The sequence below is a fragment of the Calypte anna genome, chromosome 9 (assembly GCF_003957555.1).
Source record: "Calypte anna isolate BGI_N300 chromosome 9, bCalAnn1_v1.p, whole genome shotgun sequence".
Taxonomy (NCBI): domain Eukaryota; kingdom Metazoa; phylum Chordata; class Aves; order Apodiformes; family Trochilidae; genus Calypte; species Calypte anna.
Genome location: NC_044255.1, coordinates 9713735 through 9729699, shown reverse-complemented (window position 1 = coordinate 9729699; position 15965 = coordinate 9713735). Strand labels below are relative to the sequence as shown.

General features: G+C 55.8%; 1 protein-coding gene across 2 annotated transcripts; it reads right to left on the bottom strand.

Moving 5' to 3' along the window:
• Positions 1–837: 837 nt before the first annotated feature.
• AMOTL2 (angiomotin like 2) lies at positions 838–8164 on the bottom strand. Of its 2 annotated transcripts, none has more exons than XM_030456563.1 (10): positions 8087–8164; positions 6837–7671; positions 5221–5455; positions 4529–4673; positions 4298–4390; positions 3110–3405; positions 2712–3004; positions 2391–2602; positions 2077–2238; positions 838–1767 (listed from the first exon to the last, which is right to left on the bottom strand). In XM_030456563.1, exons 2-10 carry the CDS (start codon positions 7580–7582, stop codon positions 1709–1711), a joined length of 2241 nt encoding a protein of 746 aa, XP_030312423.1. In that variant the 5' UTR covers positions 7583–7671; positions 8087–8164; the 3' UTR covers positions 838–1708. The 2 variants fall into 2 exon arrangements, with proteins under 2 accessions (XP_030312423.1, XP_030312424.1); XM_030456564.1 differs by having other exon boundaries at positions 2077–2235.
• Positions 8165–15965: the final 7801 nt, after the last annotated feature.

Sequence of the window (15965 nt, the reverse complement as noted above, 5' to 3'; positions counted from 1 at the left end):
ACCTGCCATAAAGCTGCTCCGCATACGCATTCGGGTAAATAAAACCTGGGGTGTGAAAGCTGCGGAATGCCAGGAATGCTGCAAGCCTTCCGGGGGAGGCTGCTGCAGCTCCCAGGCAGCATTAGCTGAGGCAGGCAGGGAAGGTACAGCCCCTGTCCAGGGGCCACCGGGGCCCCCCAACTCATTCCCCCCCAGCCCCCTAAGCGTCCCACCCAGTCCTTCCCATCACCACCCCTTAGCATTTTTTTTCCTTCTCTCAGGCAGCTGTGTCCCTGGGATGCTCCCTCACTGCCCAGGGAGCTGGGAAGTACAGCATTTCAGCCAGGGCATCACCTAGACTCCTTCCCTCTGGTGGCACCTCCCTCTTGCCCCATCACATGGGGAAAAAAGAAAAGGGAAAAAAAAAAAAAAGAGTAGTCATGGGTCAATATTTGTTTTTTTTAATTAAAATATTGTTATACCAAGTGGAATGCTACAGCAATCTCGGTATAGGGCGGCGTAACGAAACAGCCAGGTTTACATTTAAATACTTCAAGATAATTTAAAATGCACAAACAAGAACTCCTCATCTTCGGAAGGGAAAAAAAAAAACAAAACCAAAAGTTCACAGCACAAAAAATATATATACTTAAAAAGAAATACCAATATTAATATAAAATATATTAAGTTGTGGGTGGGGCTTTTTGTCCTCTTTCATAATTTTTTGTTTGTTTGTAAACAATGCACAAATGCATTTTTTATCTGTCTGGGAGAGAAAAATTAAAAAATGCAATTGTCCAGCAAATGCATGTTTAAAGAAGAAAGAAAAATAATATATATATATATATATACACACACACACATACAGGAAAGGCAAGGACAGGAAGCACCTGAGCTCAGGAGCACGAGGTCAGCACTGGCTACAGGCAGAAGCCAGCTGCCAGTAGCTGGGGATGTGGCAGTGGGATGATGCCACAAGAGGAGTGGCACATCCCACCCCCTCCATCAGCAATCCAGGGGTAACTCCAAGAGAAACCTCCTGTTTCAAGGGGATTTCTCCTCCACCTTTCCTTCCATCAATTATTATCTTCTCTTTTGCATCACTACCATGGTACCCCAAACCCCTCTGAAATCCCAGAGGCAAGATGGAAATGATGGGGGCTTGGGGCTCCTGGCACTTGGTCTAGCCATGTGGATCCAGGTGGGTGATTAAACCTGTGGATGATCCATCCGAGCTCTTCCCTAACATGGAGACATCAGCTGTAGGTACAGTTTAAGAGAGCAAAGTGGGAAATTCCATTTGAAGACCAAGCACTTGGGTAGATGCAGAAGGCCAAGACCCAGAGGTGGGATGGGGATGGAGCTGACGAGGGAGGGGATGGGAAGAACCCCTCCAACTTGGGAAGGAGAAGAGGCTGAAGCGATAAATACATCCGCTCCTGTCATACATGGCCTGGCTGTATTTACAGGGGGGTCACAAGCCCCCACTGTGGGGTCCCCAAAGTCCGTCGCGCCCTGCACAGCTGGGGACTCCCTGTGGGTGCCAAGCAGGTACGCTGGCCCTCCCAGGCATAGGGCCACCCACTGAGACTGGTGGTGGGGATGCTGCTGAGCTCCAGGCTCGGTTCTTCCTGAAGGCTCCTCCATCCTGGCAGGTGCAGGCAGGGTGGCTCTGCATGTGCGGCAGGCAGGGAGGGTAAAGGGGCCAGCATGCAGCCCCCGGATGGCCTTAAATCAGGATCTCCACCATGTCGGACAGGTCCAGGGCTCTAGAAGGAGCCGAGCTCTCTGCAGAGAAAGAAGGTGAGAGCTTGAGGAGGGGTGAGGAGCACGGGCACAGCACCCACCCCACTGACAGGCTGCCAGCAAGTGTGCTGCTGGCCCAGCCTCCCTCAAAGTGTTGAAGAACAAAAACCCCTAATAAAAAAGTCAGTGAGAGATTACAGAGATTCATAGCCTCGAGACTCAGCTGGGGCCTCTAAAAAGCCTTAAAAATAAAAAATATCACAGGTGCTTGTGTACAGCCAGTCTCCTGGGTGCCAAGCCCAGGTGCTGGAGCATCCCTGGCTCTCCCTCATGCCATCTGTGGAGACTCACCCAACAAACCAGGTGGATGCTCAGGACCTTCACCCTGGACAATGCTGTCAGCCGCCCCATCTGTCTGCGTGCTGCCGTCCTTGCTGCCGTGCTTGGAGTGGGAGGGCAGAGGGAGGGCAGTGGGTGCTGCTGCTGCTGCCCCTTCAACGGTGGCTTTGCCTGCTGGAGGAGATGCCCTTAGTGATGGCTGACTCCTCCGGCTGGACCCCATGGCTCACCAGAGAGATCGCCCCTCCCCATGCTCTCTACTTCCAAAACCAAAGGGGGAACGGCATCTGAGGGAAGACAGAGGATGGGCAGGTGCCTGGATTTACCTGTGCTGCCCTGGGAACTGCCTTGGGCTCCCCGCTCGCTCTGGCCAGCCCCTGGCCAGCTCGGGGCAGCAGAGGCAGTGAAGATGGAGGGCACGGACTTGGCCGGACGCAGGGAGCCCTGGAGGGCTTTGTTGGGGTCCCTCCGTGAGCGCTGCTGCAGGACCTTGATGACAGCATCCTTCTCCAGGATTTGGGCATGAAGGGCTTTTAACCTGATGAGGAAAAGAGGTAGAAGCTGGAAGAGGAGCCAGAGGTGGGGAGGAGGATGCAGGCACCACGTGGCCAGACCACAACATGAGCTTGTAGGGGTGGTGAGCCTACCTGTTCTCCATCTCCTGGTGCTTGTGGGTGGCCAGGAGGAGGTCCTCGTTGAAGCTGCTGCTGGGGGAGTGCTGTGGGGAATGGCTGATGAGGGTGGTGTCCCGTTGGGCAGCTGCAGTGGCTGCGGCATCCATGGCAAACTGCCTCATGGTGCACTCCTCCAGGTATTTCTGCTCCCACTTGGTCATGTCAGCCTCCAGGGCGAGGATCTTCTCCTCCTTCTCCCTCAGCTGCTCTGAGAGTGTGTGGGCACTCAGGTCCAGTGTCCCTCCACCCACAATGCCTGCCTGTCTCTGCAGAAGCAAAAAAAAAAAACCACCAAAAAAAAAAAGAGAATGAGGAGGTGCTGGGAGGATGCAGATTGCAGGCACCCACCGCCGTCTCTCACCAGCACCCACCTGCTGAGCCCGCAGCATCTTCAGCTCCTGCTCCAGGCGGGTGCGGAGACGCAACTCTAGCTGCTCCCGCTTCTCACAGGCAGCCTGGAGCTGGCCCAGGGCTGCCTGCAGACGCTCCACCTTCTCCACGTAGGCTCGTTTCTTCCGCAGCTCGGCCTCGGCCTTGGCCGCTCGGGCCTGGGCACTGCCCAGTGCCTGCTCCAGCAGCTCTGCCCGCCGGCGCTGCTCCTCGTTGGCGCTGCGCAGCAGGGAGACCTCCCGCTCCAGCTTCTCCTTCTCCTGCTGGTGCTCATAGCCTGCCAGAGAGGACCCAGGTCTCAACCAAAAGAGGCTTCATCCCTTCTAAAGCTGGTCCACAATGCCCTCGTGGAAGGGGAAGGCTTTTTGTCCCCCCAGAAACCGGGCCCTGCGAACCCTCCCCCAGCCCGTGAGGTAGGTCATGGCACAGGCAGCTGGCCAAAAGCCTCCATTTGCCATGTTTAGCCCAAATTTTGGCTGTAAAAATGTCTCATCGATATTAGGAAAAACTTCTTTACCATCAGGGTAGTAGAAAAATGAAACAGGCTGTCCAGGGAGGTAGCTGAGGCCACATCCTGGAGATATTCAAGGTGAGGCTTGGCGAGGCTCTCTGGGTAACCTGATCTAGTTGAGGGTGTCCCTCCTTACTGCAGGGGGGTTGAACTAGGTGACCTTTAGAGGTCCCATCCAACACAAATTATTATTCTACAATTCTATGATAAAAGCTGCCTGGTGAGCATCCAGCCACCTTAGGGACAGGGATGTGTTTCCTCCCATGGAACATTAATACCACATCTCTCTGCTAAAATAATGGATCTAGGGTACAATGCCCTTCCCCCAACCCCTCCCCCCCCCAAAAAAAAAAAAAAAAAAAAGGCCAAAGCAGTGCAGCTCCGAGGCGTAGGGGGGAGGAGGGGAGGAGGGAGAAGGGCTGGGCTGGAGCGGGGCGGGAGTGCGGGCTTGGTGCTGGAAGAGCCGGAACAGCAGCAGGAATGTGGAGAATGCGGGTCACGCCGCCGGCCGGCCGGGATTAATGGCTCGAGTCCAGCGCCAAGAGCAGCTCCATCCTCCCTGGGGAAGGGCGAGAGCTGCTGCCTGGCACCCGCCCCCTCTTACAGCACGCTGGGCCCCACCATCCCAGGGTGAGGATGGGTATTGCCTGGGACTTACTCTGCGCCAGGAGTTTGGCCACGCTCCCCTGGTTCCTCTCCTGGCTTTCTTGGGTCTTGCTGGCCAGCTGCTTGTTTGCCGATTCCAACCGCTCTGGTCCAAAGACAGTTAAACCCAATTGAGATTTAAAGGCAAGTTTTTGGCTAGAGGAAGCAGAAGCAGCTTGGCTCCTGGTGGAAAAGCTCCTAGTGGAGTGCACCCATGAGGGTGGTGACACAGAAGGTCCCTCACCTTTCAGGTCCCGGTTGAAGTCCTGAAGTCGCCGCATCTCGCCCTCTTTCTTGTTCCTCATGGCTTTCTCCAAGGCTTCCCGCTTGGAAGATGCCTTGACAAGGTTTTCATAATCCTCTGAGATGCGCTGGATCTCACTTTCCAGCTGGGGCGGAGGAAGGGACAGGCCAGAATTAGATATTCATGGAATGAGGAAAGGGGAGGGAGATGTTGGCCAAAGCTCACCTCAGTCCCTCAGCCCAACCTGAGCTCTAAGAGGTGTTCAGAGGACCCAAGGGACCCCCTCAGGCTGACTCCCAGCAATTTTAGGGGGGCATAACTTTTTTTTTTTCTGTTTTACTTCTTGCAGAAGAGTCCCTCAGCAGGTTTTGGATTCACCATAAACTGTCTGGCAGGGAACAGCCACCCCTTGTACAAAGCTGCACAAAGGGCTTTCTGTGGTGGCAAGGGATGGGGGGGGACGGGTGCAGGGAGGGGGTGACCAGAGAATAGGCTCCTTCTCCCCCGTCCCGGCTGCCACACTGCCAAAATGCAGCTGCTCAGAGGGGAAACAAGCCACCAGAAGAGGGAGCAGGGATTAAAACACTCAAGGGGGTGAATTTTTATAGCAGCTGGTTGAGCATCCCCCCAAGGCAGGGCCTGGGTTAGGTAGCCGTGGATAGGACACCATGCTATGGCCACCCTTCACTCACCTTCTGGATGCGGCTAGCCTTCTCAGAGCAGCTCTCCAGCTCTCGACGCAGTTTCTCACACTCTCTCTGGAGCCTCTCGTTTTCCCGCAGGACAGCATCTGCCCGGGCCAGGCGGCTGCCAGCCGAGACCGCCTGGGTGCTCACCAGTGCCTCCACACCAGCAGCACCCAGTGTGCTTGGGCTCAGGGCATCCGTAGGTGGCAGGAAAGCAGCAGGGACAGGGGTGGGAAGCACCCTGGAGAAAGCAAGGATGGTCAGGGGGCTTGGAAGGCCAGGAGAGACAACTACATCTCCAGCATCCCCTCAAGCTGGTGCCGGTGCCTTTGGGTGGTCCCATAGAGGAGGAAGGCTCTGAGAAGCACCTATCCTGCTTTTTTTGCTTTCTATAAGATGCTCACCCCAGCAATCTCAAACAAGAGATAAAGTCTTGTTTAACTCTTGTTTAAACACCTCACAGGGATGCCTTGACCTGAGAACTCCAGGACCTACCTGGTGGGTCAGGCCCATCCTATTGCTGAGGAAGCTTGGTAAAGGATACACTAGAATCTGTCACAACACTTTAGCTTGTTTTCTGGGCAAAGCAAGGGCTCCTGGCACGGTTCCTCTCCACCAAACTATTAACACATCCTCACTGAATTTGGTCCAGCCCGGACACCCCTTGCACAGTCACTCCGAGTTCCTCGACATCCCACAGACACTTCAGATACCCTGCGCGGGATGGCCATGCACGGCCCAATTCCACTGCACTGCAGGCTGTCTGCCAAGGCCTTGCATTGCTGCAGGATGATATAGGAGAGAGGAAGAAAAAGCATATCTTCCTCACAGCTCCCCTTCCCCTTTTTGTTTCCTGGAAGGAGAAGGTTTTCCTGCCAGAGATGCTATCATCCCAGATAGGTCAGCAGGGCTGGGAGCAACGTGCGTCCTCTCACTGAGACTCCAGTTCCCTTCTTCCTATCGTTTTCTGCACTGGAAAGTGTTGCTTCCAGCCCTCCCCACATGCCAAGCAATGTATGGACCTCTGGGCTCCCTAGATCTCTCTGTAGCCTTCTCAGAGACAACCTGGGGCTATGTCAGAGGTGTCGAGCTGCCGAAGGGGTGGGGAAAGCTGCCCAGCACTGCTCATGGCCTTTGCTAACCACCCCACACCAGCCTGGTCTTGGCTTGGCTGCAATCACACAGCACCAGCAAAAATCCAGTGCCACACAGACACCCTGGGGGTAGCTCTTCACAGAGCACGGAGCATTCTTGCCTTCTACCCTAGCCCATGCTTGATCCACATTTAACTGTTTCCTGAGCTGTTTCCAGCTCCTGAATTAACCCCAAATTCCTCCCAGCACACAGGGGGACAGCAAGGTTTTCATGGCCGATTGGAAAAACCCAGATGTGCTGGGGGAAACTGGAGAGACGAGAGGGCTGGAGGAGTTCTGCAGATCCCTGTGGGCTGAGCCAGATCCAGTCCCTCAAGAACGAGAGGTTCAGTAAGACTGTCCTGGTCCCCCACACCACTCTCCACATCCCACATCTTCCCAGCATCCATCCTTGTTGCTCCTGGGGTACTGCAGCTGAGAGGTACCTGGTGGGTTCCCCAAAAGAAGGGTCCAGGGGCTGCAACTTACCTGATTTCAGGATGCTGAAATCCAGGACCTTCCCGGGAGCAGGGTCGGGGTTCAGGCAGGTAATCATCCTGGGAAGGGATGATGTAGGGATACTCCGGAGGGGGTCCCCGTGGTTCTGGCCCCTCAGAGTGCTGCCCTCGGAGGGCGGTGAGCTGATGGTGGCGGGAGAGCTGGGGATAACTGTGAGAAGAGCTGATGGGGCTCTGCGCCTTGGCCCCATTCCTCTCCAGAGACATCCGCATCAGCCGCTCACTCAGCGACCGCACATGGCCGTGCTTCAGGTCCTTCAGCCTCTCATTGGGGTGTCGGGCACCACTCTCAGCCCCACGAGTGCCATTTTCACCCCGCATGCCCAGGTTGGTGCCTCCGGGCTGCTGCCAACCTCGCTGTGAAGCGAAGTATTGGGAATGAGCTTTGGCCTCCTCATAGGTGGGAAGCTCCTCACCCTTGTGCTGGGGCTGGCAGAGCCGATAGACGTTGTTCTCCAAGTAGACATGGTCGGAGTGATGCTCCTGACCCTGGGGCTCCTGCCGCGTGGACTGCTGCACCATTTGGCTCTCCTCGGGGCTGAGGCTCTCCAGGGAGGAACGGGGACTACCAGCACCACCGACCCCACCGCCACCACCGCGCAGGGCCTGCTGCTGGATGGCCAGCAGCGTGCGGTTCTCCGTGAGGTTCCCATAGCGCAGCTGCTCCTGGATCAGACGGTGCAGCACCGTCCCGTTCGAGTCCTCGTCCGTCCTCATCGCTGCCAGCACCTTCGGCCAAGCCACCTTTCTCACCCGAGAAGGGCGTCCCCGAGGGACCTCAGCAGCAACCGGCCACACTGAGGCACCTGCGTGAGGAAAAAAACAGAAGAGGAGAATTAGGCACAGGCCCGGGCGGCAGGCAGCGCAGGCCCTGGCAGACGAGGGTTTGTTTTCCAGGAATCGCGCTCCGCGCCTGAGCAGGGACGTGCGGGAGCCCATAGTGGGGGCTGAGCACTGGTGCTCTCTCATCACACCCATGGCCGGGGCTGGCTCCCATGCCGACTTCCCGGGACTCGCCTTGGGGACAAGGGCTGTCCCGCTGTCCGGGGACAGGGGACGAAGCGGCCCCGAGGACCGGGCACGGAGCCACCGGAAAGCGGTTGGCCTCTCTCCCCCCCGCCTCCCCTTCCCGTCCCCCCAACCCTCTCAGCCGGGGCGAGCCGAACCGCCCCTCTCGGGGGTCCCACAGCGGGCGGGACCCCCCCGGCGGGCGGCACTTACCAGGACATGGCGGAGCGGGCGGCGGAGCGGGCGGCGGAGCTGCGGAGAGAGCGGCGGGTCTGAGCGTCCCGCGGCGGAGGGGCCGGGCCGGGCTCTGCTATGCCCGGAATGCGGGGGCCAGGCCCGCCCGCTCCGCCCCGCCCCGCCCCGCCGGGGCCGCTGCCGGCAGGGGGAGCGCGGGTACGGGCACCGGCACCGGCACCAGGACAGGCACCAGGCGCTGGGACGGAAAACGGCACCAGCACAGGGCACTAACACCAGGACAGACACCAGGCACCGGCACCGACATGAGCACTAGCACTGTTAGACACCAACACCAGCACCAGCGCACAGAGGCACAGATGTGGGCACTGGCACCAGCACCAACACTGGCACCAACACACGCTGACACCAACTATGTCACACCAGAACCAACACTCACCGAAAGCAACGCCACTATGGGCACCAAATCCAGCACAGGCACCAACACCAGCACACAGTGACACTGGCACTGATGCCAACACAGGCTGACACTAGCCACAGGACAGCCACAGCTGGCCTGGGCTGGCAGCTTCACATCCGTAAGAAGGGAGGGATTGGGATATGCAACACCAATCCCCACTCCCACCTCCTTAAAATCCCCCCCAAACTTGCCCAGGCCCTCCCCACACCCACAGGAGCCCACCGGCACCATGATCCCCATCGGCGTGGCTCCCAGCCCCACAAGTGCCTGGGGAGTGTGTCATGAGCATGCAGGGATGCTTGAGGCACTTGGCCCGCCTTGTCCCAGGATGTGCGAGGGGCCAGACGTGTGCCACAGCGGCTAGCAGGCATGTGAGGAGTCCTGGGGGGCAGATGCAGGAGCACGCCGGGTCTGGAGCGCACTGTGTGCGTGTGGGGAGCTCACAGCTGCCGTGGTGGGGGGGCCGGCAAGCTCTGCCCACCAGCTGTCTGGCAGCATAAATCTTCCTAGTTAATCACAGCTCAGAGAGACGCACCATTGTCTGAGGGACCAGCCCAGCTCCACAAAAACCTGCCGGCCCCATCTGCTCTGCCCTCCTGCCCCCCTCCTTGCAACCGTGTCCTGTTCCTCCTCGCCCCCCCTCATGTGCCCCTGGCTGGGGGATGTTGGCTGGCTGCAAATGCAGCCGTCCCTGCCAGCTCCTGCCTGTTGAGCTCTGGGCTTGGCACTTTAGGGCATCCCCTGCCTTTCTGCCAGCCTCGGTTTACCTTTCCTGGTAGATGCCATTCACAGCACAGCCCATGGGGTGGGTTTGGCCACCCCCAGCACTCCGGGACACAAGGGCATGGAAGGAGCCATCGAGGATCAAATTCTTTTTTCCCTTTCTGCACCAAAGTGCCCCAGCCTGTCTTTGGGGGGACAGCAAGAACCCCTAACCCCAAAGAAGAAAAGCACCAGCCTCATCTGGGCCGCGGAACAGAGCCTGAAGCTGCGGCTGCCTGCGAGGCCCCAGGGGTGGCAGATGGCTGGAGGGGAGGCAGTGCTGGGGAGGCAGGTGCAGGGGAAAATTGCTCATTAGCTACGGGACATTAAGCTTTCATTTTTGTGAGAGGGAACTCAGCATCCTCTGACTGGGAGGCAGGTCTGGAGGGGGGGGGGACCTAGCTGTCTCAAACCTTGTCTCCTTGTTTTGCTGCTTCTGCTGTCAAGACTGCACCTCGAATCCTGGGGTCAGTTCTGGGCCCCTCAGGACCAAAAGGACATTGAGGGGCTGGAATGTGTCCAGAGAAGGGAAATGGAGCTGGGGAAGGGTCTGGAGCACAAGTCTGACCAGGAGCAGCTGAGGGAGCTGGGGGTGTTCAGCCTGGAGCAGAAGAGGCTGAGGGGAGACCTTCTGGTTCTCTGCAACCCCCTGAGAGCAGGTTGGAGCCAGGGGGAGGTCGGGCTCTGCTCCCAAGGAACCAGCAATAGAACAAGAGGAAACGGCCTCAAGTTGTGCTAGGGGAGGTTTAGGTTGGAGCTTGGGAACAATTTCTTCCTGGAAAGGGTTGTCAGGCTGGCCCAGGCTTCCCAGGGCACGGGTGAAGTCCCCAACTCTGGAGGGGTTTCAGAGCCGTGGAGATGTGGTGCTGAGGGACATGGGTTAGCACTGGACTCAGCAGAGTTAGTTCAGTGGTTGGACTTGATGATCTTAAGGGTCTTTTCCAACCAAAACTATTCTATGATTCAATGGAATCCACACCAACCCAGTATCACGCCCAGGCCACTCCAAGCACCCCACAAAGAATGAGACAGAATAGCAGGCAGGGAGCTGCAGGCACAGCTCTCTCCCTCTTGGTTTTCTCAAAAAAAATAAGGGGAAAGAGATAAATCCCCACTATGGAGCAGGTTACAGATTCAGAGATGAAGGACGCAGCTCTGGTGGGGTCAGTCTGGATTCAGGCTAAAAGCCTGGCAGCATCCCCACACAGGGTGGTCTTGGGCCTGCACTGAGCACCCAGAAGCTCATCAAACAGTAATGAGGCTCAAGAAACAAGTTTTTCAGCCCAGTTTTGCCAGTGCCAACTTAAATCTGCCCATCTGGAGTTTTGGATGTGGGTATCAGCTCTGGAGAAGACCCCAAAACTGTGATAAGGGTCTGCTCCTTCCTGTGGAGGAGAGGAGGGCACAGGTCCTGTCCCTGATGGATGGACAGACACACCATTCTGATACCAACCAGCAGCAGCACATCCAGCGTGGGGTTGGCTGTGGCTCTGACTTGCTCTTTCTCTGGGGCATAGGGCAATCAACCCCAAGCCTGAGGGAGCCAGCCCATCTCCCCCAGCAGCTGGGCCGCCTCTCCCACCTCATCCACGGACCTTATCTCTGCCTGCGTCATCCTGCTTCCCTTCCTATCTCCACACTGCTTTATTTTCGGCATCAGGAAACCCCTCCTGGGCTGATAGCACCCCTTTGGAAAGTGATCTGAAGAGTTTCCTCTTTTACTTTCTAATGCTGGAGGTAAGAAAAGTCTCAGTCTTTACATTTTCCCTTGGAGAAGGTGAAAGAGCAGTCAGACCCATGGGCAGCAGGCAAGAAGTGGAGGCAAGGCAAGGCTGCCCCCCAGGCCCTCCAGCAGCCCAGGTGGGAGCAGATGGGTGGGAAGCCCACCTGTGGCCATGCTGTGGGGCAGGGAGTTGCAGCTCCCGTTGGATCCAGAGGAGCAGTGGGTGAGTGCAGGTGCCAGCGTCCCTGGCTTCCAGGGTGACACACAGCTCCACAATGCAAAACCCTCCCACTGACCTCACCGCCCAGCCTTATTGGCCAGTGTTGAAGCAAGGAGAAAGAGCCAAGAAAATACTCACGGGATGAGATCACCTCGACTGTATGTTCTTTGTGGCTCCCAAAATGCCATGGCCCTGCTGAGCCCAGAGAAGTGGGGTACTGTGGGAAGTTAAGGTGCCTGCTGTGGAGAGGAGGTTTAGATCCAGCTGTGGGCATCTCCTGAGGCCACAGTTATGGTGGGGAGTGTGGACCAGCCACCCAGCCCTGTGGGATGGTGAATTCCCCCAACCCATCTGTGGCCATTTGCACTATAAAGCTCCTTCCAGATACCTGCTTTTCTCCTGAGCTCCCTAACTAAAGTGCAACCAGGTGGGAAGCTCGAGGAGCTCAAAGAACCAGGTAAGGGAGGTGATGCCATGAGCACATTCAGGAAGCCCCTTCTCAGCAATCTGGGGAGAGGAAAAATGACAAAGCCACACGGCCATCAGAAAGGAGCTGGTCCAGTACCTTCTCATCCTCTTCTCTGCATTTTAACCCCACTGAGTCATTTCCATTCCTGGATGTTAAATTGTCCTGTTCTGCTTTCCTTTCTTTCCCAGTTTCCTCAAAGGGTTTCATTGTTCCTGACCTGCAGGCACCAGCATGGTGGGACCTGGGGCTTTGGTTTCAGTTGCTGGCATCCACCAAGGAGATACCAGCAAGAGCAAAGGTCAAGTGTGGTCACCCACCACATCCCAATTAGATGCCAGGAGCCCACTGTGAAAGGGCTCAGCATTTCCATAGCAAATTCCTTTGCTGTCCTTTGTGGCAGCTGTCATTTGGCCACATTCTCACTTTTGAGGCATTTTCACTCCTTGAGAAATGCGAAGTGCTGGGTGCAATTTCCTGCCCAGGGAGGGCTGCAAAGGAACCCTCCATGGCTCCAGCATCACTCCATCTCCTGCCCCAGAACTGGGCGGGAGCAGGGGGTGACACAGTGCCACGAGGAAAGTGCAACAGCCAGGTGGCCATGGGTACTGTCTTCTCGCTGGCCACATTTGCACACTTGTCCCTGCCACCTCCTGCTCCTGAGCACCTTCAGATTGATGCAGATCCTTCTTGCTTGTGCCCCCTTCCCATGGCCAAGTGGCAAATAGGCACCCTAATTTGGAGCCACCGGCTGCAGAAGGAAACGGGGGAGGGAGGGTAGCAACCAGAGGGGCAGAGGGACAGAAGCCACCCCACTTTCCATTGCTCTTCTATGATGACAAGGAGCACACACCTCTGGACATCTAAGGAAGCTTCACATCCTCTGCGTTGATGTTAACCTGCCAGGGGTGCGGCCAGGCCAAAATCAGTCCAGCACTGTGTTCTCAAACCTAGGAGAAGTGACAACTATTCATTCTGGGAGAGCAGCCCTGGCCGAGTCATGCTGGGCTAGTGGGGAGAGAAAAGGGCTGTACACTCTTATGCCTAATGGTCACAGAATCCCAGAACTGTTTTGGTTGGAAAAGCCCTTTAAGAGCACTAAGTTCAACTGTTACCCCAGCACTGCCAAAGCCACCAGTAAACTGTGTCCCTCAGCATCACATCTCTACAGCTCTGAAACTTCTCCAGGGATGGGGAGTCCACCCCTGCCCTGGGCAGCCTGGGCCAGCACCTGACAACCCTTTCCAGGAAGAAATTGTTCCTGATATCCAGGAACTGAGTAAAGATAACTGGATATCCTTAGCATTGGAATACTGTAAGGAGGTCCCCCCCATGCAGCAGGGGACAGACAAGCTCTGCGTCACCCCTAGGATCAGTGCCATCTGCTTCCAACCCCCTGAGCCATGCCTGGGAGCTATGCTTTGGTGAAAACACAAGAAAACAGTGTTCCAGACATGAAGGTAACACCTGAGTGGTACCAAACATCCTCTAGCATGGTGACAGCAAAGGTGCCACCAGGCTGGTCACTGTTAATAGGCAGCAGGGCTACCAGAGGGCTCAGGGCTTGGATGTAGCTCAGGGCAAACCCTGCATGGGCACAAAGCTGCTGTGAAAAATTGCTTGACCCCTCATCAGGAGTTTTTGAGTTTCTCCTGTTGCACATGGTGATGATGGTGAGAGCAGATGGTTGGCACTGGGACGGATGTGGAAAGAGGCAGGCAAAGAGCATCTCTATGACTTCCTCATGGTATGTAGAGGAGACACAGGGATGCAAAGCAGGATGGAAAGGTGGAGGGTGGAGCAGCAGCAGCTTCAAACCCAACATTTCCAGAGAAAGATGCAACAGGGAGAAACCCACAGACTATCCTGCCTCTGGTCCTATCTGCCAGGGGGACACAGACAGGTGTGGAGAGACAGGCTCCAGGAGGACCCGTGCCTAGCACCTATTTATGAACCAGCAGGATAAACAGAGGCAGAGCCTCGGGATAACTTTGTTAGAGATCAGGGATCTTCTGGACAACTGCCCAGGCTGTCACAGCTGTGCATGGCAGAAATGCTCTTCCTTTCTCCAGGAAGCAGCCACCAGCCCCACCAACTGCTCCATGCAGGGTTGCGTGTCCCTAGCACTCCCATGATGCTACCTGTCCCTCCTCCACAGCTTAGACTCTCCTTGGCCACCTGCTCTGCTGTGACACTAAGCTGAAGTGCTCTGCTCCTGGACTTTCTCATCTTGGCAGGATCCCTTCCCTGGCAATCAGCATGGATGCTGCCTCTTAGCAATGGAGGAAAGTGAAAAGAAAAAAAAAAATTAAAAAATGGGAAGAGCAGGATCTGAAAATGATGGGCACCGAACTTTCCAGTGGCAAGTTCCCACGAGATTACCATGCTGAAGGTCTGCTTGCTTGTGCTAATGAGCTTGTGGTTGGCCCTGTGGCTGGCAACCTGCAGCTCTGCTCTAGGAGCCAGGTTTTTTTGGCAAGGTGAATCTCCTCTGGGAACATGAGGACACCTCCCACACATGTAGAAATCCCACAGCTACCTCTGGGCAAGGACTGGGGCAGCACACACAAGTTCAGGTGTCAGAGGAGCAATAGCTGCATTAGCTGGGGCAAATGAGAGCTCCTTTGGCCAGGCTGCTGGAGCTGGTTTAGTTGTTCTGGAGGCGACCTGTTTTTCAGACCTAGCTTGGCATCACAGATAGGAAGAGTCACCTGGAGGACTCCGAAGGGAATGTGGAGATGAAGCCGAAGTGCATCAGCAAGGTGGTCCTGGTCCTTTCATGGCATCCTGGGCCCTTCTGTAGAAAATTTAATCTATTTATGGGGTAAACCTCCCTCTTCCCCAGTCCAGAATGGGAAGGTCAGACTGGCCACTGAGCAAAGACCTTCAAGCAGAGCTGCATGTTTTCTCTGTGTGCTCAATGACACAATAGCAAATGCCTCCCAAGCCCCGGCCCTCTGGAGCATTTCCTTAGCTCACTGGAATTTCCGTTTATTTCTTCCTCTCCCAGGCTCTGACTGAAAACCGGTGTCACTGAATGTGTCTCCTCAGCGGGCTCTGGAGCTTGGCCAGCTCTCTTGGTCCCCCTCTCAGGTCTCTCACCCATGTGCTGAGCATTTGCAAGGAGCAAGTTCCTGGAGGGTGTCAGCTTCAGCTCACCCCTTGATTAATCACCAAAGGCGACTCTGCCAATCAAGGAAAGATTTACAAGGCAAGCAGGAAGCTCTTGTTTTTACAGGAGTGCCTCAAACACATACACACAGTAGGAAAAGCAAACATTCCAGGCATACCAAGGAATCCACGGGATAAAAATTCCCCAAACAGCCCAGATTAAGATACTTGGCGGCACATGGAAATAGTAAAACCTGGACTCAAGGATTTAGTTGTCTCATTTAGCAGAGAGCCCCCAGTGCTGCGTGGAACATCCTGAGTCGCATGGGAGCAGCCACCCTGGGGGGCAGGGAGAGGGTCAGCGATGCCCTCCCTACAGTAAAGGTCAGAGCTGACTCCTCATCCTCTTCCAGCTCCACATGGTCACCAGAACCTTCTGGCAAAGTTTAATGTGAGTCTTCTTTTCTTCGGAAGCGCTCAGCCCTCCTCTTTAGCCAGTTGAGAGGGGGTCACTCTGAATGAATGCAAGGCTGAAGCCCAGCCCATGGGAGCAGAGGTAATCCCAGCCCTTCCCTGCTCACTAAGACCCCTGGCCTGAGAGCAGCAGTCATCTTGCTGGGTCAATACCTATTACAGTTGGAAAAGTCCACTAAGATCACCAAGTCCAACCATCAATGCAGAAAAAACCACCATGCCCACTAGAGCATGTCTTGAAGTGCCACATCTACACGTTTTTTAAATCCCTCCAGGGATGGTGACTCCACCACCTCCCTGGGCAGCCCATTCCGGTGCCCGACTACTCTTCCAGCAACTCTAAACCTCTCCTGCCTCCCCTGCCCTAAAGTCTTCTGAAGCAAGTGGAAATGCTCCTGCTCTCTCTGGTCCCAAATGCCAACCCAGGAGGTGCAGCAATGCCCCCACAACTGCTTGTCTCCACTGAAATACTTCTGCAGCATCATCTGAGTTGAACGAGAAGAGAAATGGGTGGGCTAGAGCTGATCAAGTTTTACTGGTGGATTCAGCTGCTTCTGCAGACTAACCTGTCTCCTGGCTGCTTGCTCACACCTTGGCTGTCCCTGATTGACACACAGCAGCAATATTTGTCATTTATGGGTTTACAAGGGACCATGAAAAAGGCAGGAGGAAAACAGACCT